Raw genomic sequence first — 24229 nt, 5'->3', positions numbered from 1 at the left:
CTGTTATCAAGTTCATGATGCTCTTTCTCAGTGTGTTTATTTCCAAAGTTCACCACTTATCTGACAGATGAGAAAAAGGTCTTTGGTAGACAAGTATTAACAAAAAACATAACACACTTCATACTGTGTGCAATAGTTTGCACTATTTTGATATAGATATGCTTTAAAGATTGCCTGCTACTTTGTATCTTATTTTTCCTCTTTTGAGATTAATCAGTTCCAGACAGCTTACCTCAGTTCTGCTGTTTGGTAGAAACTGGCCTAGCATCTGAGAAGGCTGTCAGGCTCTCCCCTTGGTCAGGGCACAGCTTCTTCCATTTCATCTTTTTGGCATTCCTATAGAAATGCTTGCACTTATCCTTCCTGATTGAGGAAAGTTCCATCTTGCCTCATCTAGAATAGAAAAGTTCTTGTCTTGCTGCTCTGTAGGTTGGCTGAAGCTTTGCTTGCTGGGATCTTTGTGAAACCTCTCCATTTCCACTGAAGGCTCACTCAGAGGTGTAAAGTTTGAATGTTTATTATTAGGTCTATGTGCTGACTGCTCACAAGTAATGGCAGTACTTATTGGTAGGACACCGTGCTCAAAATTCACCAACACTGGGAATGGTTTTGTGGATTAGCTGCTACTCCTCCTCAAGCCGTGCCAGGTGTCTTCTCTACTGCCCAGACACAAGACTCAGCTGATTAAAGCACAGTTTAGAGGTATTTTCTGTTATTAAGTGTTGCATAAATTCCAGACTGAAATGTATAGTCAACTTGCTGCGCTGGGGTTTACCTTAAGTTTAAAGTGTAACTGCATAAATCCAACATTTAAGGGCTACTGCTAAACTGATGTTTGTGAAAGACTTCAGCATTCTCCAGGGTTGTGGTCCCTTAGTGTCTTCAGACTATGGCATGTGTGTGGAGCAAGCTGTGGCTATGGGAGAGGACCAGATGTGGGTGAGGAATTGAGACATGTTGATAAATACTCAAGTTATACTCCAGTCATCTTTGTATGTCCCAGACTGCTTATGAAACTTCATTTAAAAGCTAGGAAAAATAAACTTAGAACTTTTTTTAAGTACATAGCCAGGTTAAGCTTGACAAACATAATTACAAAGCCATTAATAGGTTGCAAGAGCTGAATACATGGCTGGTGTTTATAGGCTCTATCCTGCAAAACAATGACAATCTATTTTATCTGTGTTGGGTTCATTTTGCTAATACAAGCAGCTCAAAGAATCATAGCATGCCTTGGGTTAAAAGGGGCCTTTAAGACCATCCAGTTCCAACCTCCTGCCATGGGCAGGGATACCTTCCACTAACCAGATTGCACAGAGGCCTGTCCAGCCTGGCCTTGAACATTTAGAGGAATGGGGTATCCATAACTTCTTTTGCCTTTAAAATTTAGTTTTGATACAGTGTCAGGGGAACAAATTCACCTAGAGGTTAACTGAGAACTCTGTGTAGCTTAGCAGTGGTACAGACAAAGTTGCATGTTAGGGAGTAATCTGGTGTTTGCATTTACATGACCTAGTTTCTGCACTAAGCTCCCATTACTCTGTCCAACTTGAGCAGTTATGTCCAGCTTAATGCACCTGTCCTGCAACTGTGCAACAAAGGATCTTTGACAGATGAACAGAATGGCAACTGTTTACTTTTTCTATAATATTTTACCTAGGAGCATCATAAAGTACGGTTCAAATGCCTTATACATATCAAGTAATGAGAAACCATTTGGTTACATAACAACAAGAAGCACTGGGAAACATAAATTACAAAATCTGCCTGTCAAAAAAAGCTTGATATGAAAAGACTGAAAGGATGCTGGCTTTTGTAAGGGAACAACAGCTGAAAGCTCTAACAACTGGTATCAACTTCCCTGGGAATAAGTCTTTTCTCCTCCTTCCTACTATAGTTTTCAATCAGAAACTCTGTTCTGATGCCCTATGCTTTTAAAAATCCAGGTAGTAGACATAGCCAACCTTCTTGAAGAGACTGTAGTAGTTTTTCCCGTGCCCTTTAGGCTTTGCCATTTGCCTGCCCCTGTGTCCTGGGCTCCAAAACTCCAGAACTGTGTCCTAGCTCTAAGGTAATTCAGCCTTCTCCCAGCTTCTCCATGGTTTGCTCAGTCTGACACATTTTTTAGGTTTTAGTTCTGTGTTTGACTGCCTCCAGGCTAAACCACGTTTGCTCAAGACCATGTTCAAATGGCTTTTGAGTATCTCCAAGCATGGAGACTCCCCAGCTTCTCTGGAAACTTGCTTCAGTGCTGGATCACCCTCACAGTGAGAAATTGTTTCCCGATGCTCATATGGCATCTCCTGTTTCATTTTGTGCCCATTAGCTCTGATCTTGTCAGTTGACACCAGTGAGAAGAGCCCAGCTCTGTCCTCTTTGCACCCTCCCTTCAGGTATTTATATAAGTTGATAAGATCCCCTTGAGACTTTTCCAGGCTAAACACCCCCAGGTCTCTTTCCTCCTAGGAGAGATGCTCCAGTCCCTTCACCAGTTTTGTGGTACTTGAATCCTATCAGATGCCAGGAGCCCAGCATATTGCAGCGTCAGACAGACCTCTAGTCACAGCATAGCGTATGCTATGCCTGGGCCCATCTGTGCTAAGGTTCCTTGGCACAATGGTTTTGAGCACTCTGGTAGGATTTTCTTAGGAGTAAACAATGCCATTTGTCACTTCCACTGTCAGACCAAAGGATGTTACCATGAGAACATGCTGCTTCACTTCAAGATAAAGACAAGGACAAGCTGGCAGTGTAATTGCTGGTGCCAAGTGGAAGCTGCTTGCAGGCTCCTCAGTGAAGATTAGCTGACAAAGTTTATCCTGCACCCAGGAGATAAGTGCGGTGCAGCACAGGCCTGAAGTCCAAGCTCTATGTGCAGCACAGCCCAACACAGTGTATAGCACAGGCCCATGGCCCATGGTTGGCAGCTGTTCCACGGATCACAAACTCCATAATGCATAACAGTCTTGCAGCTGGGGTCACTGCAGCTGCTTGCTTTATGTCCTAGGACCAGCTCACTAGACAACACCACTGACTACAGAGAGGGCCAGGGGTAACTAACTCAGACTTACATGAATAATTTCTAGGTGAGATGAGTCTCTTCTGCTGACAATGCAGAATAATCCCCACAATACTGGGTTTTTGCTTCACTGTTCTTTATCCATTACTTATGTCATGGTCTCATGGGAGAATGTTGCAGGTGGGATTTTTTCTTCAGTTCATCATGTGTGAACATACCTTGCTTAGATGAGTGTGGCTTTCCCAAGAGGGAAGACTTTTCCAGGCTTGGTTATTTGCCTAACATCTTGCATTAATTATACCCTATCAATCCCAGTTTCTTCATATTACTACAGCTCCCTTGAAGAGCCGCATCACGTACCAATAATGCTTAATAAATGTCTATAATAATATTCCATGTATCCGTATACATGGTGTGTCTCTATTCTGTCATGTTCTGTCCTGTGTGATGCAGTGTTTCACAGCAGATAGCAGAAGGAAGTCAGAGCAGTGTGTATGGCTTCTTGCTTGTTGGCAGGTGTTTCACTGCAGAAACTCTCACTTATTGCCCTATGAATACTTGTGTATTCATATCACAGTGCATGGAAAAAGTTACACTATGGACAACTAAGCACTGTAGAAACCCTGAGCAAAACCAGCCTTTGCTCTAGAGGCTTTGCTGTCTACACTTCCTCCTCCCTCTGAAATAAGGTGTCACTTCTCATCTACAAAACTGAATAATTTGGGATCATTCTAGAAGAGGGAAACTGCCTTGCTCAGTTTGTTATACTGCTGTGATAAAACTCAGAAACACCTCCCAGGCTGGACTATGCCTGGTGGGACTGACAGTCTAGAGCCTTTTCCAGAACAGCTCTTCGTTTTTTCTTCAATTCATTGATCTTCATGCTCATCCATCCAAATAATCCTTTTATCATCAGTACTGCCAGAGGTAGTTTAAGAAAAGGAGAGTATTTTCTTTTCATTTGATTGATTGCAAGTGGTATAATTATTTCAGAATGCATTAGCTGTTAAAATTTTGTAGAAATTGTTTGGGGTTTTATTTTAATTATACATGTGTTTTTGTGTGTTCTGTGTCTATCACAAGATACAAACAGGCTGAACTGAATAATTATGTGAATTGCTCACTTTAAACATTTTGGCCATCTGACCAGTTCTAGTAATATTCTGTCTATGATCTTGGTAATAGTGAAAAATCATGAGATAAGATGATAGCTAAATATGAATAGCAATTTAAAGGCTTCTTTTACCTTTCTGGTTATTATTTGCTCCTAGATTGTTTATTTGTAGAAATGTGCACAGGTTTTTGGGGGGGAGGAAAAAAAAAAGGGAAAAAAAGAGCCACAGAGTGATTGGGTTTTTTTCAGCCTTTGATACCAGGTTCTAATTATATACTTTCAGAATTCAGCCTTTCATACTGTGCATTTCATTTCCTGTTAACTATATTCCTTGGTACTACGGTCTTTAGCACTCTGGTAGGCTTTTCCACTAGGTAACTGATCTATCTGAAATATTTAGAGGATGTTTGTGGCCACTTATGAGTGGAGAGCAAAGTTCAGTGTAGGGTAGTTTAAAGGCAGATCAATTATTTATATATTTAGAACAGTTACTGAAACTTTATCTGGCCCTAAAATCCCTTGAACTAGACAGAGTGTGATAAACAAATAGCCTGTTGTGGTTTTTTAAATTTTGATAAATATTATTTATTATTTTTTAACTCTTTGGTGATAGCACATTCTGTTTGAGAGCAGTGGATGCAACTCTACTTAAAAAGAACTTAATTCACATTCATTCAAGACATTTTATTTTCTCAAATTTGTAGTGGTGGTGCCATCATTTTTGACTGTTTATTTTATTAATGTCATTGAAGAATTATTAAGAATTAAGTTACTATGATTCATGGAGGCTGTTGTTTCTTGTTGATCACTGTTGATCAAGATTTGCTGTTGGTGAAAACTGGAATTTTTACTATGAATCTAAACCAGGAGCATTGCAATAGCTGGAGTTTTTCTGAGGTGATTCCAGACAAAGTGTAGCAGCTCATAAAATTATGATATTGGCAAGCAAGGTGATAGAAAATTCAAATATGCAGAGTATCCCCTAGAGAGTCAGGCAGAGATCTTGAGCTTTTGGAAAATGGTCCAAAGTATCTATGTAATAGGTAAAGGGAGCCACCTAGAGTAAACCTATAGGAATCTCTACATATAAGTGTATGTGTGATCTTCTGCCACTTACTGCAGCTTAGGTGCCAAACTGAGAGCTAAATGTTAAACCCATTTATCTCTCCTGAGAGTAGGCACCTAAATAAGATTAGATCCCCCTTTAAATGTTTTACAATGCTAGTAAAGAGTTAGGATAGTTACTGGATTTTATCTTGGGGAGCATTGGGGAAAAAAAAGATTGGTACTAAAGTCTCCCTCCTTCCATTTGAGGACTCTGACTGGTATAGTATATAATTAGCCTCTTTCCGCTTTGGAAACTCTCTCTTTGGACACATGGTTCCTGCCTCTTAAAAGTAGTTTTCTTATAAGCCATTCTTGTTTCTGCTAGTTAATTAGTAATTGATGGGGTTTGTCACTCCACTTCAAGCTGGGCTTTGCTGTAATTTTTACAAACTAGGTGGGGAGAGGCATGCTTGGTATTACTGGTGTGTTTAGCTGGGAGGCCAGAAGGAAAACCCAGCTGTGCCAGGAAGCAGTGCTGGTGACTCAGTAAACAGCATGGCACCAAGTGTCCCGGCACAGTGTGTTTGAGTACTGCTTTCCCTGTTTTGCTATAGGTTAAATCTCAGAGCTGCTAGTCATTACAGGATCATACTTCACAAGAGTAAGGTATTAAACCCCAGACAAATTATACGATAGGTGACTGTCCTCCTTGCCCTTACCTGCAGCGTCACCTAAATTACACAGTCTTACCCACTGACTTAAAACTTTCTGAACACAGGTGGAGTTGCTCTTCTGTCCCAGAGATGGCAGCAGTTTGGAGCAAGTGAAGTGATTTCTACACATGCAAGAAGTCAAGCCCTTTGGGATTTTAGATGGAGAGCATTGTGGATATGTAATGGCTCATTACTTCATAAAGTTACTTAATGTTTAGAGTTGAGATTTTGCAATATCACAATTAATGTAAGTGGTTCACTGCACTTGGTGCTAGTGTTCATGCAGCAGCCTAAAGCAGTACTATTGCCACAATAAGCAGAGAGCAGAACAGTGAGCAAAGAGGAGCAAGCAGTACTTGCGTTTGACTTGTGGTTCTGGTTTTGCTCCATCTGGGTGCTTGCCACAACAGAGATGACCAAATATTTGCAGAGAGTTCAAATCCTCTGCCCTTCCCAACCTCACCCAGTTGGTGGTAAAAGTAGTTTAACCACAGGCGGGTACAGACAGTTCACCGTGGATGTTTGCAGCACTAAAATCAGTGCAACTGATGCCACCTTGCATGTGAATTTTAGTTTCTATGGCAGCTTTAGTTCTGTAATTCTTCATTTGTTGCACTGTGAATTCCTTCACGTTACTCTGTGGTGTATTTTAGGGACTCTCAGAATACCAATGGATAAATACACCCTTCTGCAGACACCTCCAAGGGAAGGAAAGAAATCTGCTTAGGTATCACACATCTCTGCCAGGCAAAGCCTCTGCATGACTGAGACCTTCCCACCACCCAGGTTCAGAGCTTTTTAGGGAAGAAAACTGACCACTTTTTAATACACTGTGAAGTTGTTGGAAGCAGTTCTTGGTGGCAAGAGCAAGCTGCCTGGAAGCCTTCTCATTGCTGGCCCACTTTTGACTGCTCCTCCCTATCATCATCCCCTGGCACTACAGCTTTAATAAGACTAGTATTGTTTTAGCAGATGAACCCAGAGGGAGTTGTGGTACACTTGGCACAGAAAGCAGGACAGAGTCTGGAGCCTGACTGTTCTTTGGCTCTGACTTTCCCTTCCAAACTCAAGCTCTCACAGACTGTTCCTGTGGTGTTTCCAGTTTCCAAGAGCTATCAGCAGCTTTGAGACAGAATGGATACTTGTTCTTCACAAGAAATGCTTTGACCAGCGAAGGAAATGGTCAAGTAGATGTGTCTTAGGTTGCCTTTGCTGTCTTAACCTGAATGGCCTGATATCTTTTAGAGAGCTGTGAAACTATTCTTTCAGTTTTCTTTGTTTTGGGACTAGGAGGATTTTTGGGTCCTCGGCTGTACCAGAGGCTGGGCACAGCTCATGACATTGTGGCAATTGGCCATAGCCATTCCCCAACCATGACTGGGGACTCTGGTTTCAAATTGGAGAGAGCTTGTCTATTAAGACATGGTATTACATGGTCTGGAATTATAGTGACTAAGAAGCTGCTTCACATACAGCACAGCCTTGTACTTGGCAAAGGGAGGCTGGTGCTGGGAGGTTTAAGGTGACCAACCCCTTCAATGTGTGCTACTTTGTAATTCAGAGGCAGTGCAATTCAGAGGCTTCAGCTTCTGAAGCCAGCTAAGTTAGGCCCAGTCTGAATTCTATACTCCAGAAAAGTAGGGAAAGAAGGTTTTCAGTGCAAAGAAGATTTTCAGTGCTCTCCTGTCTGACTTGTATGTCTCCTGCTACACCGTGGAATTCTTTACCAGTTTGAGCTGCAATGTTTTTGTTACAACTTGATTTTAACCTGTGTGTGTGTTTAAATCAATTTCTAAATCTCTTAAGAATACCAAACTGTGAATAGAGGATAGCTCTGCTAGGTCCAAGTGAAGGCATTCAAAATGGGCTATGAAGTGAATATTTATTCTGCCTAATATGTCATTGTGTTTCCATGCTAACACTACCCTTTTTGTTACCATGTAATCAACTGTTACAGAAACAATACATTGTCCCTAAGGTAAGTTTAGAAAAATGTTCACCCACAAGGTACCCACTGGATAAATCCAGTTTTAACAACATAGTGTTTAAAGCCTTACACTGTGTTCACAGAGCATCAGCAAGATGTTCTTACTTGAAGCCATCCCCAGATTACCGGTTTCCCTGTATTGTTCCTCAGGCCCTACATGTCCATTGGAACACTACGAGATCAAGTCATCTATCCAGACTCAGTGGAAGACATGCATGAGAAGGGCTACCAAGATCAAGATCTAGAGTCTATTCTGCATATGGTTCATCTGTACCACATAGTTCAAAGAGAAGGAGGTAAACTGCATATTTTTATTAAAAACTTGACAAAATCTGTCACTTGTATATGTGTCTTAGTGTGACTGGCCTTTACTGACTGAATTGGCAAAACTAGATTCAGACCTTTATGATTGTGGGAGCTGCACAGACACATGGTTGTTGTTCCTGATGCTAGCAGAGGGGGAAGAGCTGAGTGCTCGTCCCCTCTACAGTAAATCCATGCCCAAGTTGAACATCCTCACTATCATGTGATGGCCTGTCTTTTCCTGGTATTGTGGGATCACTTACCCTCCTTGATTTTCATAAAAAGTGTAACGTATCTTAAAACATTGTAATGTCACTGACTATATCAATTTGCAAGCAGATGTGCTTTCAGCTCCCTAGTTTGTGGGATCAGCAGGACTGTGTGCCATGAGAAGGTGTCTGAGACCACCCCACCAGAGCGAACAAGTTAAAAACAACCAAGCAATGCTGGCTGACGGTAGAATGTTGCCATCTACTGCTTGCTGTTTAAGTTGCTGTGTGTTCTCAGCATTGTTTGTTCTCAGAGTTAGTGAGAGTGTATATGTATATATGTGAGTGTATATATATATATATATATATATATATATATATACACTGTCACTATAAGTGTCAAGATGCTAAAGGCTTCTTTTGTATCTAAGGAACTGGAGCATTTCATGGCTTTTTTTCTTCAAGCACAGCAATAATTCTTACCCTTTTGTTCCTATCAGACACTAATCTCTAGTTTCAATTTCTTCCCCATCATTATGCTTTTAAAACAGACATAGAACAAAGTTGGTAACATTTAGAGAGAAGAAAAAGGATCTTCAGACTCCTTTAAGGGGTGTGCTAAATGTACCAGCTGTCAGTGCTGGTTTTGATCAGGTACCTTCCCTTGTGTGTGCTTGGTGAGCCTTGGGATTGTTCTGACAACACAGAGTAGTGCTTCAACTACTGGGAATCCCAAGACAATGTCTAAATTCCCATTCCTGGATGGCAGCCAGTTGTTCTGTTAAAGAGGCAGAAGCTGTCTTATTTATTTTAAAGTATATGTGGATACTTCAGTCTTTTCTGCACATTTTAGAGTGGGAGTTAGTAATCGTTTGCAACAGCAATTGTATACCTAAAGATACTTCTCCACCATGAGTTAATACTTCTTTGTTAAGAATCTAATAATGACTGTTGCAATAGAAAATAAGAATCTGCTATCATTCTGATTCATGTTAATATTCAAATCTGATCCTATAATACAAGTAGGCAGAGCTAAACTCAGTGACTGCAACAATTGCAGAAAAGGCCTCTCCTTCCTACACTGACACTACAACTATTCCTGTTAATATTCCTGAGTCACTTACTTCACGAATGTGCCCAAATAGCAGAAGAACAAGCAGGAGTGTTGGAACGGACAGCTGGAAAAGGAGGAGCAGTTAAATTGCAAAGTGTGCGCATTCACTGTGCACTGGTACGTGTGGTTGGACTGCACAACATGTGACTCTTGGTGGCCAAAGCTACACCCCAGCAGTCTCTGAGTGCACATGGTTGTGGTTTCTGACCCTGCAGCTGGAGTGTGTAACTGGTGACAGGGCAGTCACTGTGCCCCATGTGCAAGATGCCTTGGCTACAGTCACTGAAACCCCAGGTTCGGATCAGTCTCATGCTGCTTTCCATGCCAAAGAAAGTATTTGTTACTGTTCTTGCTGTTCTGCCTGTCTGACTGCGCATGCACAACACACACAATCTATTACAAAGTCTAGAGGACACTGTTAATGTTCACTGGTGCTATATTGAAGCTCAGGATAAGGGCACACTGTGCAAAAGTTTGCATAAACAATTGCTGGGGAAAAATGTCTTGGGTGCTTTGTGATCTAAAGCGACAGAAGTGGGCAAAGCTGGAAAATAGGGAGAGAGATTACCACATACCAGGAAGTTTTTAGGACCATAATATACTTGTTCACTTTTCTTCTTTGGCATTTGCAAGAGACAATTTCCAAGGTAGGAGCAGAGGGGAAATCTGTGACATATGATTTGACATGTTATATGGATTTCATATGCTTGGATGTTTTTTAAAGCTGCCCTGGTCTGGGACAAAGACTCATATTCTGTGGTTTTCTGAACCAGCAAGACAGAGAAATACTTGCTAAAAGTGAACAGTTGAAATTTTTTGTTTATACATAAACTAATATTTTTAATTCCAATTTTTATTTTATTATTTTGCTTAAAATCATATTTTTAAATGAAAAATATCTTTATTAAAAATGGAACTCTTTTCTTTCTAAAATAATGAAAAATCTCATATAAACCTCTTGTGCTTTAATTGATCACGAATGTCATGTGTGTATAATCTGATGTTTTGCAGTTTTGTGTTCTGCTCCTTGTGAGCAGTTATAAAAAGCCAGATGAAGCCAGAGGTCCGCAACTTTGACTCAAATTATTTGTTCTGGCATGACGTTATTGTTTTTAGCTGAATTACTTCCACATTGCAGCAGTAGAAGGATCACAGCATTCCAAGTATTATGTCTGACGTTGTTTCTGTTGCTGCCAGTGACAGAAATTCCTTCTTTTTCTAGCATTAAGGTTTGACCCAGCCAGAAGTAAATAAAATAAATAGCCCAATTTGGCATTTAGCTTCCATGTTACCCTCATGATACGTTTTTCAGTTGGTATCAATAGCATACATGAAATCCACCAAAACAGCAATCCCTCCCCAGCCCCATTGTTCTGGATGTTCCTGAGCCCAAGCCCTCGAAGAACCCAGTGGCTGTTGGCAGTAGCCCCCTTGCTGCTGGGTGCAGAGCTCCCTTTCCACTGAGGCCCACACTAATGTTTTTTCACCATCTGGATATTAGACAAATGCTGTTTTGTTACTTAGCTTTTTATTATCTGTAAGGTTCCCTCATCAACATCTGCAAAGTTGTTAGCTCTTCCAGAACCATAATTTCATACAAAATAAAGGTTGTATTCAGCGTGTGTGGTGAAAAAGCATATCCAGAAATGGGGGCTAAAAGCATGGAGATATGCAATACATATACCTAAAGTAGTTCCTTCTGACCTGCTTTGAAAACCTGTGTATATTTAGCAAGTGTCAGTGGAGATGCAGCCCCAGGCTGCTGACAGCCTGTCACACGAGAGGAGCCATTAGGCCATAGAGCTGCGCGGTGCACGCGTGACTGGGCCTGTCCGGTTGGGGCTGATGACATTACTGAGCAAGTTCAACCTGTTTATGGTTTCTCAGCACCCCAGATTATAATTATTCCTCATTATTTTGTGCATTTGTCATATCTTTGGATGTTGTCCAGGGAGCCTTTGTGCTAGGCCATGTATAAACAGATGGACAAGCCCATTTCCTCTCTCTGAGATTATTTCATCTGATCGCTTTAGCCCTGGATTTGTTTTTGTTACTGGTACCAGCAGGAACTCTGGAGAGCTCTGCCAGCTTTTCCAGTGGCTCTGAAATCCAGAGACAAATCCCTGCAGTGTCATGCTGAGCTGAGGCTCATGCAGTCGATGGTCTCTTTGTTCCTTGCTCAGCTCCAGGTTGTCCTTGCATATTCATCCTGAGAGCACTGGGCTCTTTACATACTCTGTGAAAGAGGCTTCCATGCCCAAAAACTCAGCAGGGGTCAACTCTCTGGCTGTGGTCTGCTGTGGTCCATGTCTGATAAGTTGCACTGGAATGTAGATCTGAAAAAGGAACTTTGAAGTTTTTCATGGCAGCTGAACGCTCCATCTTGCATGAAAATGCAAGGATTCACAAGGATGGAGAATACAGAGGGGTATGGATCCCAGGAGTAACCTGTTTGGGTTTTGCCAAATACGGCTTGCATTTTCCTTCAGAAAACTGAGATTAAAGGAATTACAAAAGAAGCCATGCAAGAAAATGAAATGCTGCTATCCTGAGGCTATCACTAGTGTTTACTGGCAGCTGTATGTATTTCTGCTGCTGTTACTGTGCCCCAGTACATTAAACATGCTCTTTGTCTTACTGGCTGCAAAAGCCATAACAAGGTGGGCAAGGAATTTGGACTCTGACAGCCAGGATTGTGCTTGTACTTACTCTAGAGATTTGTGCTGCATTCATGGGCTAGCCATTTAATTTCTTCATTTCTGAAGTGGATGTAGTTATGGATGACCTAAGCCACTTGGCTGATACTTCCAGAACACTTAAGCACCTTCACTGACCTGTGCCATGTTAGCAGGAAGAAACAGGAGACAAGTAGGTGCACTATTGTCCACAGAAGGGGGGGAGTCAGTTTAGTGTGAGTTACAAATGCCTAAGTGTTCAGAAAAAAATATTTAGACACTAGAAAAGAGTTTTTTAAAAGGGATAATATAAAATTGCACACTTCCTTATCTGTTGTTTGAGGCATTCCAGGTGGAAAATAGGAGGGTTCAGGGAGGCTGCCAGGCAGAAGAGACAAGATGCACATGTCATATTCAGTTAGAATATAAATTGAAGTGACCACAGAGATGACCATTGTATCCAGATAAACAGAGGTTAAATCTTACACCTTCATAGAAAATAATAAAATTGTTTTACTGACAAGAGGATGCTACTTTTTGAACTTCATTCCCCTTTTGTCTTTTAATAAGCCTTTATAAACCAGCTGATCAGGAAGAAACTGTGTGAACACAGGCAGTGCTTCCCCAGGCACATGTGCACACATGCACACCCACCCACACCCTAGCTCAGATCCAGGTCCTGAAGCTCGTCTGTATTCTCACCTTAAAAATAACAGAACATAAGCAGCAGCTTGACTGTTGTCAGAAACATAGCTGTTTCTATGGTTTCTTGAAGAACTGTTTCCACCCCTTGCTAGAACCCTTTGCCAAAGGCGAGCACTCCAGGTGTTTCACAGTGCTTTTTGGAAGCTCAGGGTGTTGGTGGAACAGCACTCCAGCTCTCTGAGGTCCCAGCACTGGGACTGCTCAACAATAGCAGCCTGTGTGTATCTGTTCCCTTTACCAAAGAGTATCCAAATGGTTCCTCAGTTAATCACTACACAACTCCATCCTTGCTGGGAGCCTGCTGATAGAAAGCATTGTATGTGCTCCTGGGAGGGTACCCACTGGCATCCTTACACAAGAGTGGAAGGAAAATAGGGAAAAACTATAGGATCACTAAAGGTGTTATCTTTCTTGCATATGCCTGGTTTTTAAATCTAACTGTACAAATATTTATTAAAAAATCATTACATTATATATTCTAATTTTATGTAGAACAAAATCTTGACATTTAGTCTCTGTCATTATCAATTACTGGTTTTGGTCACACAGCCCCTCATCATATGTTTCAATGATGTTTTGTTCAGTCCTGCCAAGCCCTGGTATAGCACCAAGCAGAGGCAGAGCAGTACCAAGCCTCCTGCACATTCACAAGCCCCATTGTCTCACATTTGCTCAACTATCAGAAATAACAGCCCACCCTCCTTGGTTTATCTTATTTATAGTCTTTTCTGTCAAATATTTATTTTAAATTTGGCAGTGGCAGAAAAGGGGTTTTGGCTGTGTTATTAACTTCTTAGTTATGGTATTTCCGTGGCTGATCTGAAAAAATGTTCTCTTCCTGTCAGCCCTGCTTCAGCTGCTTGTCTCATGAATAGATGATCAGTTGAGAAAAATGTCTTATCAATTTTTTTTCTACATCCTCACCCTTCTTTTTGAAAATTCATCTATTTTGCTAGTCTATCCATCTGGATTGTTTGACTGAAAACTTATTTTCAATAAGGTAATTTGTCACTTTTTTTTTTCAGTAGGAGGAATTATTCATGCCCAAGTACTCACAGGACACCAGTCTGTTTTAAGATCACAGATAAAATGCCTCGTGCTCCTGTTGCATGTACCTGAAAGTGATAAAGAAATAAATCAGTTAGAGAACATGCAGAATATTAAATAAGGATACCCCAGGTTATAACAGGTGTGGATTATTTTTAAATACAAGGTTGAAGGAAATTTTTTTAGAAGATTCTCCTGTCTGATGGCAGTTTTTCTGCCTGTCTGTGCACACAGATGCATCACTGTGTCTGCAGTTGTGTTTCTGTTGGGTTTGCTGACAGTTTTCTTTGCCTACAGTAGTGAGTGCAGTCTGACACTGCTCTTTATTTTGTACACTTTATTTATTTTACTTTGCTTTTAAATTTCCACTCATACCTTTCAAGAAGAAATAGAGAATTGTTCTATGAAGCAAATATGACAGTAAAATTACTAGTTATATACAGGTCAAAGAGTTTTTTTCAAAGAGATGGTAAGTAAAGTGTTTTGACAATATCCACATGACCAAAAAGTCTAAATTCCACTTTCAAAATTGTCATGATATAAGGGACATTTTTCCAGTTGATTGCCAGTGGATAGGCATTGAGGTATTTCAGAAGATGTGATTCAGTAGCCTGAGCAGTTGAAATGTTCTTTATGATTTTGGTTATAGATTGCAGAAGTGTTGCAAGTGAAGCTGCATTTCCTTCATAAACTTATATTGTCCTGACTAATTTTGTTTGCATTTTTTTTTAAAAGGCTGGGATGCCATCATGGATTGGAAAGATGTCTTATCAGGAGGAGAAAAACAAAGGATGGGCATGGCCCGGATGTTTTACCACAAGTAAGTGTTATTTAAGAAGCATTTGAAAATGAGAAAGAGCTTTGCAGATTTCCTGTTAGAGTGGTAGTAGACTATAATCTGCATGCACAATGCAACACTGTCTAGCTTAAGACCTGCATAAATCTTGTTCATTCATACAAGCTCTGCCTTTGGTTTGGATAATGCTTCTTCAGCTTTGCATTTGGCAACATAGCATTATTTTTTTCAGATATTTCTTTCTTTAACATCTCAGGCACAAACATCTTCCTACAAATGTTGCCGAGTGTGATGGACTGTTGCAAAAAGCTCTTGGAGTTTGAAAGCCAACCTTTACGTTTTGATTTTGGAGACTGCAAGCACACAAAGGCAGCCCAGACCTTATATAGCAGTCAATAGGAGGCTTTGAGTTGGCTTTAGCTATTGCATAACTTGATGAGAGTACAAAATAATACTAGGTCAGACAGGACATAGAAGTTAGATCACTGTGTACTCAAATTGGCCAGGAAATAAACCCCATTTTTCCTGGAAGTTGCCTTTTCACCTGAGTAATGCATGGAAACTTCACGTTGTTTCTAGCCAGCTTCCAGCTGTAAATAAGAGGCAGCTGTCTGGCAAAAAGTAAGTCTCTGTTTCCTGTTGTTCTTTCAATTAAACCTTGTACATGGGAATACTAGGCCTAAAACCTAGAAGAATAATGTTCTTTATTTTCTTTTAAAAGGCCGAAATATGCATTGCTGGATGAATGTACGAGTGCTGTAAGCATTGATGTTGAAGGAAAGATATTCCAAGCTGCAAAAGCTGCTGGGATATCCCTGCTTTCCATAACACACAGACCTTCTCTTTGGTAAGTATATTCAGGGCTTTATCATGATCCTTGCTTTTAGCTCTCTGACAAGCAGTGGATTGGCCTTTATTCTTCATACTGGGGCAGTTTTTAAGTCTGCAGTTTCTAAGATAAGTTATCTACAACAGTAGTGATGTAAATTAATTTAGCGTGGATTTTTTTCATGATTTGAAAGGTATTTATTCATCCCTCTTATTTTTTTAATGTGTTTCACTTATTAATATGCAGATGTCTAAGAGGTAAATAATTAGTCTATGCCACAGCCACAACAGGTATCACCACCGGGTTTTTCTGTAAAGGAGAAAAAATATGTGAGGTATCCTGGGGAAGTTTAATGTGCAGGGAGGAGATGGGAAACATGTCAAGTGGTTAAACTATACTTTATTCCTCCATAGGAATACTATGTCTGTTTTTTTAACGGTTGTGTCCTTTATCTGCAGCATTTAGCTTCTTGATTTTTTTGTGAGTTTGGTGGGGGAAAAATAGAAGGATAGGTTAAGCAGTTGATATCACAAAGGATAATATGCGTGAAGTGGTGAATATTAGACTGGAGATGAGTCTCTTTTCAGTCCCATGTCATAAGCCATTGAGTTTATTAAAACTGTCATATTCCCTGGATGGGATTTATAATCAGTGTTTTATGACGCATTTTACGTTCTATAATTTATAGTGATAAATTACTAAGTCATACTAGCAGCTCTGAGGGAACTCTCTGCTCTTCCTCTGGCACCTCCTGAAAAATGTTTTGCCAGGTCTTGACAAACTCCACATGTACACCTTTGAATATTTTTGATGCACACACCCTGATACTCACTGAAAGATCTGTGACTCCTACACAGACTTTTTTATTTCAGCCCCTTGCAAACTGATCCATGTTTTAGGAATAAAGTTACCTTTAGCCAACCTTATAAGACACAGGGGAACAAAACTTGAGTTTTATCAGTAGGATCAGGTGCATCATGCCTGCCTCTCTGTATTTGCTGCCAAAGAGGTAAGACATCTATCAGAAAGTGAGGTAAATAAAATAAACTGGGACTAGAATTCCTGAGGGAGAAATGAACCTTTTCCGATGCTGCTGTTCTAGCTCCTGGGGAAAAAGGCATCTGATGGAGTTGTAGTGAAGGCAACTGTAGCCACAATGTTTCTAAGAAGGAGGCAGTAGGAGGGGGCCACCACCTTGGCCAGGGACAGCAAGTGATGAGTGGACCTTGCATGGCCCTGCTGCCCACTCCTGCCAGCATCCCTGCAGCTGAGGGGCTCAGAGCTGGCCATGTGGGCTGCAGGGGCAATGACTGTCCCAGCTGGGAGCCCACAGCAGTACTGTTGCTTCCAGCTGGCACTCGCCGAATTTCACTCTTGGCCTGGGGCGGTCCTGGTGACAGGCTTTGAAACAACAAATCCCATATGAAAGAGTGTCCTGGAATGACGAGGAATCGAAAAAAGAGTCTTACCCAGTGATCTAGAACTGGACAAATCAAATTCCTGAGAGGCACCTTTGAAAAGAGACACATACATCCAAATTTGAATGCAATAATAAACCATGTGTTCCGTGAGCCATTACTAATGTTTTAATCTCTACTGCAGGAAGTACCACACTCACTTGCTGCAGTTTGACGGACAAGGTGGCTGGCGTTTCGAGCAGTTGGACACCGCTATCCGTTTATCATTGAGTGAGGAAAAACAGAGACTGGAATCCCAGCTTGCAGGAATTCCTAAAATGCAGCAGAGACTGAATGAACTGTGTAAAATCCTGGGAGAAGATTCAGTGCTTAAAACAATGGACAAAGAAGAATAAATAATTTATGGTTTATGTTTTTAAAAGTATTTTTTTAGTTAAAAGCGTTACAAATTCAGCCATTATCCTTTGCATGCATTGTGACAGAGGCTTAGAGCATAACACAGCCAGCAGAAAATAATGCTCTGAATGCTATGTAAGACTTCAGTGTTTTAGTATTAAGGAGGAAAGTGGTTGAACTGTGAAAAGAAAATAAGCAAGTGCACAGACTATAAGATTAGTCATTACAGCTTATGTTAATTCCTAGTGAAAGCCCAATTCACTGCAAGAAACTACCAACAAACTTAGGGTTTTTTCGGTGAATTTTTGCCTGAGACTCGGCCTGCAGAATGTGCTCTTGTACCAGGTCACTGTGTGCGTATGACATGCCTGCTACGCAGAGCAACCGGGCATGACACTCAGGCATGGAGCACAGCAGGGGCAGTATCTGGGTGAGTATGCAGATGCATGCAAAAATCACATTTGGGTATAAGAAACATTCTCTCAGCCCATGTAAAATAAGACTTCTGTTCTACTACTGAATAGTATACATGCCTTTACCTGCATTTCCATAGGAAATAACGTAATAGGCTGACTAGAAGACAACTGTCTGAGCAACCCACTGCCCTCATTACAGAGAAACAGGGACAGAGCTAAACATGTAATGTACTTGTGCTTCATGCCATTACACATAGCTTCAGAGGCTCTTTGCCCTTCATGATACATCAGTTCCTTTGGGGGATAATTTATGTCCCTTACTTGGTAACCTCAGGTGGTGTGGATGGAGCACTGGGCCTGGCATCAAGTGACTTAGTTTTCGCTTGACTAAATCATTCATGTGCTTTATGGGTCCAATCCAGCTGGCATCTATATCTGTGCCAGTTCCTCCATTGGCATAATCACAATATAGACACTTGTTTGTTCCATGAGACACTTTGTGAGAAGGACTGTAGGAGAAGGAAATGGCAGTTTCTAACAATATGCTGAATTCTCAGGCATGGCTGTCCTGCCAAATGAAATGTTCAGCACTTATAAAGGTCTGTGAAAAGTTAGAGCATTTGGTAACCACTAATGAATATACATGCCATATTCTGGTGGAGTGGCTGAACATTGCCCTCCCTGTGAAAAAAATGCACTGGTAAACAGCCTTGCTTTCAGATGCACTCACTGATTGTCCCATCAGCTTTTCAGTTCAGGTCCCCAGTCAGTCAGAAGGTGCTTTAACTGAACTGCCTGAGACTGTGCTGGCCTGAGTGCCTTGCTGAATACAAAAGCTGGAGAATTAGAAATAAAGATGTGAATGTATTTAAGAGCTCCTGTTCTCTCTGACTGCAAGTGCATGGCAAATGGGCAGCTGGGGAGTGAAAATCAGGAGGGGTAAGAGGCTTTGCAGATGGGTAAATGAGCCTTAGCCCAGATGTAGCAATCCTGAAGTTTGTTGGTTCTTTTTTTTCCCCAGAAGTGTGATTCCTTAGAAGATTTCTGTCTGTTGTTCTTAGTCTGAGAGAAGAAGTGCATAAACTGCTAGGAACTGTTTGGAGAGGAGAAATATTTTAGGGGCATTTGCTGAGCTGGAAATGTTTGAGCACCCTGAAGTTAATATAAACTGTTTCTTTTTTCTGATTGCTTCAAGAACAAGAGGAATGTGAATTAACTCCATCTGCCAAATCCCAGTCCAGTGCACTAAACATTCACCATATTCCTTTTCAGTGTGCTCAGCTTGCTGCTTGGTATGGCATTTGCACCAGAAAATGGAGCAAGTCTGCTCCCTCCATAGTCTGTGGCTTGAATGTAACCCAGTAACTTACCCTGGTGACAACAGTTGATTCCTTTCATTAGTTTTTTCTGGAGAGCCCCCTGAGACATCTCACTGATACAGAAAGGAACGCTCCTGGGAACCTTTGAAAGGGCTGAAAAATTAAGGTTCAAGATAATAAGATGTTGTGTTGTAAAGCACAGATGGAGGTCACTGCTGGGGTGGCTGACGTGTATGCATTTTAATTTGCAAATGTCTGTGCTTGTCCCTCTCCCTGAAGGTGAGCTTTCCCCTTTCTCATCTTCAAAGCAAAATTCATCACTGCTAAGGAAAAAAAGAAGTCGGCCAAGAATCTGTTCTCAGTGAGCATAACTGAGGTGACTGATGAGTGTAAAAGCTTGCAGGTTCCTGATTGATGTTCCTCTAAGATGAGATGAATCTGGGCACACCATGCACATACCCTTTACCCAGCTGCAGTGCATCCTGCTAGCACAAGGCAGCCACAAAACCACCTTTCCACAAGCCTTTCCCAAGCCAGGACCTGAGGTGGAGGAAGGGGCATTGCTGTTCCCCACCTCTCCATTTAGCACTTTAACATGTGGTTGGGAACTAAACCAGGGTTGTCCACTCCCTGAATGAGTGGGATACTGAAAAGTGCTGAAGAATTGGCCCAGTTTGGCACAGCTCCAGATATCCCACCAAAGCTCTGGCCCTGTCCTTTGACTTGCTGGGAGCCATTGTGGGCAAGTGGAGCACCTGAAATCTGCTGTATGCCTTACAGAGATCAAAGCTGGCTATCCCTCATGGCACAAAACAAATCTCTTCAGAGGAAACCATGTTTAGTAGAAGAAAGTTGGTTTGCTGGTTTTTTTAAAATGAGATTATGCATAAAACATACTAAATTTATATATGTTACTGATAAGATTTTGATGAAAACTGACATCACACCAGGATCAATCTAATAGTATTTTCTTTGAAGTTTGACATATATTTCTTGGATCCAGTAATAAAAAACCACTCCCATTCAGCTGTATAGTCTAAAATACTCCAGCATCTCACTCAGCTATTTATGTTCCTGTAGGCATGGCAAAAACATTAGAGGCTGATAGGAGAAGAAACTCTTCTCTAAACAGGAACTTTCTGAGTGATACTGAGCTGGATTTAGAAGAATTTCTGTACTGGTGGCTCATTATTTTTCAAGTTAGTTTTGTGTCAGGAAGAGAAGATGCCTGGAGGTATTTTCTGCAAACCCGTGTTGTTCCAAGGGCTAATTGAGACTGGAGTCTCCATTTCTGTTCCTGGAGAGTTTTACAGGGCATAGTCCAGCTCATTTTGTGCTGCTTCAGGCCCAGCCTAGCAGAGGTGCATGTTCCCTGCTCAGGAATAGTTCAGGGAGACACTGTTCTGGAGCCAGGGCAGGGCACCACATGGCTGAGACTCAAAGTGGGACAGGATGCCTTGGTGGATGATTTTTTTGTGGTGCAATGAGAGCTGCTTATGAATGTTCATTCCCTTTTTGGTGTTCAGTAGCTGTGGCTCCCCAGGAAGCTGAGGAAGTTGCTTTTTGGCCTCCTTTCTGCCTGTCATACCAATCTGGAGCTAGCCAGACCCCATCACGGTGTCTGTGCATTCAGGGCTGGGTACTGCCCAGTGCCGAGCACACCCAGCCCTGTGAGCGCCCTCTCACCCCCCAGGCTCAGGGCAGACTGGATTTCCTGGGTCTGTTGGCACCTAGAGAAGTAGAGATGATGAGCAAAATTCATACCTGCCTCAGGCAGGTAGTGTCTGTACAACAAAAATACAAATTCTCCATATTACTGTGTTCAGATAATGCAAAGTGGTTTTGCAAGAATCTTCAGAATGAAAGGACACATTTTTTGTGCATGGGATTTCACTATTTTAACCTGGAAGGAGTTTCTTTTTCACTTAGTTTTGTGGTCAGACTCATTCCTGGTTTGGACTTGGAAACCCTCCTTCTGCAGGGACAGAAAACCCCACGTATGTTTCAAAGGAATTTTTCAAAAGCAGTGGGATGTCGCTCTATTAGGAACGGCGAGAGAGCGACACAGACTCTCTATGGAGTCGGTTAGGAGAATGTCTCGTAGTTTATTACTTCAGCTCTGTTTTATAGACTGATATGTGGAAAGTACAGAAAGGAAACTCTTATTGGTTAGCAAACCACTACATCACCATCATTGGTCAGTGGGGCACACACCCCCCGACCTTCTCCTTCAAAGAAAACAAGAGACAGAGAAACAACATCTGCAAGGCTGTTTTCTGTCTTTGAGGATTGTTTTGAATCCTCCCATGAATTCCCAGGCTACTTTCTCAGGCTGGACTGAGAGAGTTATGTGGCCTGTAATTTCTACAGGCTCTCTGTTTCAGAGTTAGCATCCACAGTGGGATTTGTATTTGAGTAGGGAATTAAGGACTGGGTATTAAATGGGATATTTTAGAGAAAAATCTTAAAGCAAATGAACACATCTGCAGTCCACTCAAACTTATGAATGGTGATAATGCATGTCAAAGTCAAATTTCTGAGCCAATCATATAAAGAAATCCCCCTACTGAGCTGTCCATGAAGCTTAGGAGAACTGAACTGTTAATCAAATGTGTCTTTGTTTTGTTTATGTTTGATATTAATGCCTTTTAAGAGCAGACAATTTATAAAGCAATAAAATATGCTTTACAGTTGTAATTTATTCCAACCTCAAATAAAACATGTTGCATTTACTTTCAGTTTACAGTATTCTTTATGAGTCATTCACAAAGCAGTCAGGACCTGCCTGCATGTGCTCTGGGAGTCCTTTCCCAGCCCTTGTTTCTGTGATGGAGCAGGAAGGCTCGGGGTGGATGCTGTGTGTTTTCAAGTTAACACAAGCATTTCATTCCTAGGTCAGGCTGGCATCAAAGGCTGCTGTGAGGTTTCTCATCTTTTGTGTCATCCACTTCGGTGTGTACCTGATTTGTGACAGGAAGGTGGCAAGAGCTGCCACCCCTTGGTGGGGCTTTCTGCCAGGGGACTACACCAAGCAGTGAGCCAGAGGACCATGGCAACATTAGGTGATGCCTCAGCAGCATCACTCCCAAAGGCTGTTGTTGGGGTTTTTGTAAAATACAGTTATGCACAGAGCATCAGTGCCACAAAAAAATCAACAAGCAAGAACTCACAATGGCCTAGCAGAGGAGTGAGTTTTTTTCTTAGGGAGTATGAGGACAATGGTTGCCTCCTTAGCAGCCTTGACACAGAGCTGGCTTGTGTCCAGCCCCTTTCCAGCTGTGTGGTAGGGGATGGTGAGGTACTGTGTGGTACAGGACCTGGATTATGCAGTTGGAGAGCCAGTGGAGATGGTGGTCACTTGAGAACTAGATTCTTATGGCTGTCTAGAGTCCTGTCCCCCGTGCCTCCCTTGCAGCCACTGCACCCACTCAGAGGGAGAGTACTGGCAGAGTGAAGTCCAGGACATGAGGAATGAGAAATCCATTTTTGGAGGTCTCTGGGTAAGCTGTTGGATCAGGCTGGGTCTCACGCATCAAACCAGGCATCACGGTAGTGGAGAAGGTGAGCTGAAAGCTGAGGTTGTACTTCAATTTCAGCTTTTTTAACAAGAAAGGATTTGGTGTCCATTCCTTGGAAAGCATTCCTGCTTTCTCATCAGGAGGACTGGTGGCATGGGTTTGATGGGAAGCGCCAAAGTCCTGAGCCTCTGCCCAAGGGTTAGGTATTCCCAGAAGAAAGAGAACAGCAAGACTTGCATCATGGAAGCTAAAAGGACTCAGGAAATATTCAGAGCAAAGGTGTTCAAAGACTTTCCACATGTGAAATTTTCTATTAGGTGGGGAGTATCTGGAAGAACATCTTAATGCTGTCTGTGTGGCTTATTTCTGATTACAACTCTTCCTGCTGCACCTGCTTTGTATTTTTAAATTAGTGTCTTTAACCTAATGTGATACCATCTCTGAGAGTAACAGTGATTTTTAAAAAATACTGCACTGACTCAGTGCAAGTCTGATGCATCTGAACAATCTGGTTTTAAACAGGTAATTAAAAAAGGAAAAAAGAGATTGTGATGGTAGCTGATGCAGGGCTGAGGAGCCAGCTGGGTCCTGGGGCTGGGCTCCCAGTGAGACACCAGGCTGGGATGAGCTCTGGGAAAAAACAGTCCAGGAGAGCCCATGGGAGGAGCCAGATGTTAGAAAAAGAGAATAATGAAACCTGTATAGGAAAGAAAGTAATTGTGCTATAGTACATTAGTTTTCTTGTCATCAAACATACAAAGGCAAGCTGTCTCTGACACAGCATTTCTAGGATAACACAAACAAAAACCCCAAACCATTCATTTATTGATCAACTCTAGCATGAAAAAAAAAAGTCATGTTATTTAGATTGAAATGTATTTGAAAAAGAGTTCATATTTGTTGGGTTTTAGAGTTTCATTTCAAATTGATCAGATTCATATTGCTTTTCATAAAGACTTGAATCTTTGGGAATTAGAAATTTTTCTCACCTTAAATAATACGATATTGAAGCAAACCCGATCTATTTAATATTTAAGCAACCAAAAAAATTGCATTCAGTAATTCCAATATTCTTGTTCTCAGTTAAAATGTTCTTCTCTTCAATTGTAGCCACAGTGTGCTATAAATACATCAAGTTTATGAGATACTTCTTTATCAGTTGGTGTTTGCTGTGCTGGTGTGTTTGGAGATCTCCATCTTTATTGTATGGGTTGCACTAAATCTTCCTTCCCACCCTTTTGTCCCACTTTCTGTCCCTGCGGGGATGGATGCAGTGCTGAGACATCTGGGGCTGCTGCCTTTGGTGGCAGGTGCTGGAAGAGAGGGAGTGAGGTGGTGGGTCCTATCTAATACATCTGGATTTTTTTTATAGATCCAAACACTTTGAGGAAAAGTCTTAAGGAGTAATGTCTGCACAATTCAAATGCAGCAGCTGGCAAGGTACTAATACAGGGTACTAAGGTGCAGCAACTGGTAGTGGTAAAGCTGGGTTCTGCTAGGTGTACACTCACAGTAACAGGACATTCCTGCACTGAGCAAACACTTCCCAGCAACACTTTATACCAGCAAAGCCAGGCTGATTTAAAACTTAGCTCATACTTGTG

At 41.5% G+C, this 24229-nt stretch overlaps 1 protein-coding gene across 1 annotated transcript in view; it reads left to right on the top strand.

Annotated features, from left to right (window-relative positions):
- The window catches only part of ABCD2 (ATP binding cassette subfamily D member 2), a 42520-nt gene extending 20680 nt beyond the window's left edge, over positions 1–21840 (top strand). Inside the window, exons 7-10 of the mRNA XM_005519192.3 lie at positions 8031–8176; positions 14669–14753; positions 15451–15576; positions 17161–21840. Coding sequence (XP_005519249.1) covers positions 8031–8176; positions 14669–14753; positions 15451–15576; positions 17161–17371 — 568 coding nt within the window. The 3' untranslated portion in view covers positions 17372–21840. The remainder of the gene's footprint in view (positions 1–8030; positions 8177–14668; positions 14754–15450; positions 15577–17160) is intronic.
- Positions 21841–24229: the final 2389 nt, after the last annotated feature.

Source organism: Pseudopodoces humilis, chromosome 5 (assembly GCF_049639895.1).
Source record: "Pseudopodoces humilis isolate 2021_Gansu_Grassland_sample_001 chromosome 5, ASM4963989v1, whole genome shotgun sequence".
Classification (NCBI taxonomy): Eukaryota; Metazoa; Chordata; class Aves; order Passeriformes; family Paridae; genus Pseudopodoces; species Pseudopodoces humilis.
Note: the sequence above shows the minus strand (reverse complement) of the source record. Positions and strands in the feature narration are given on the sequence as shown.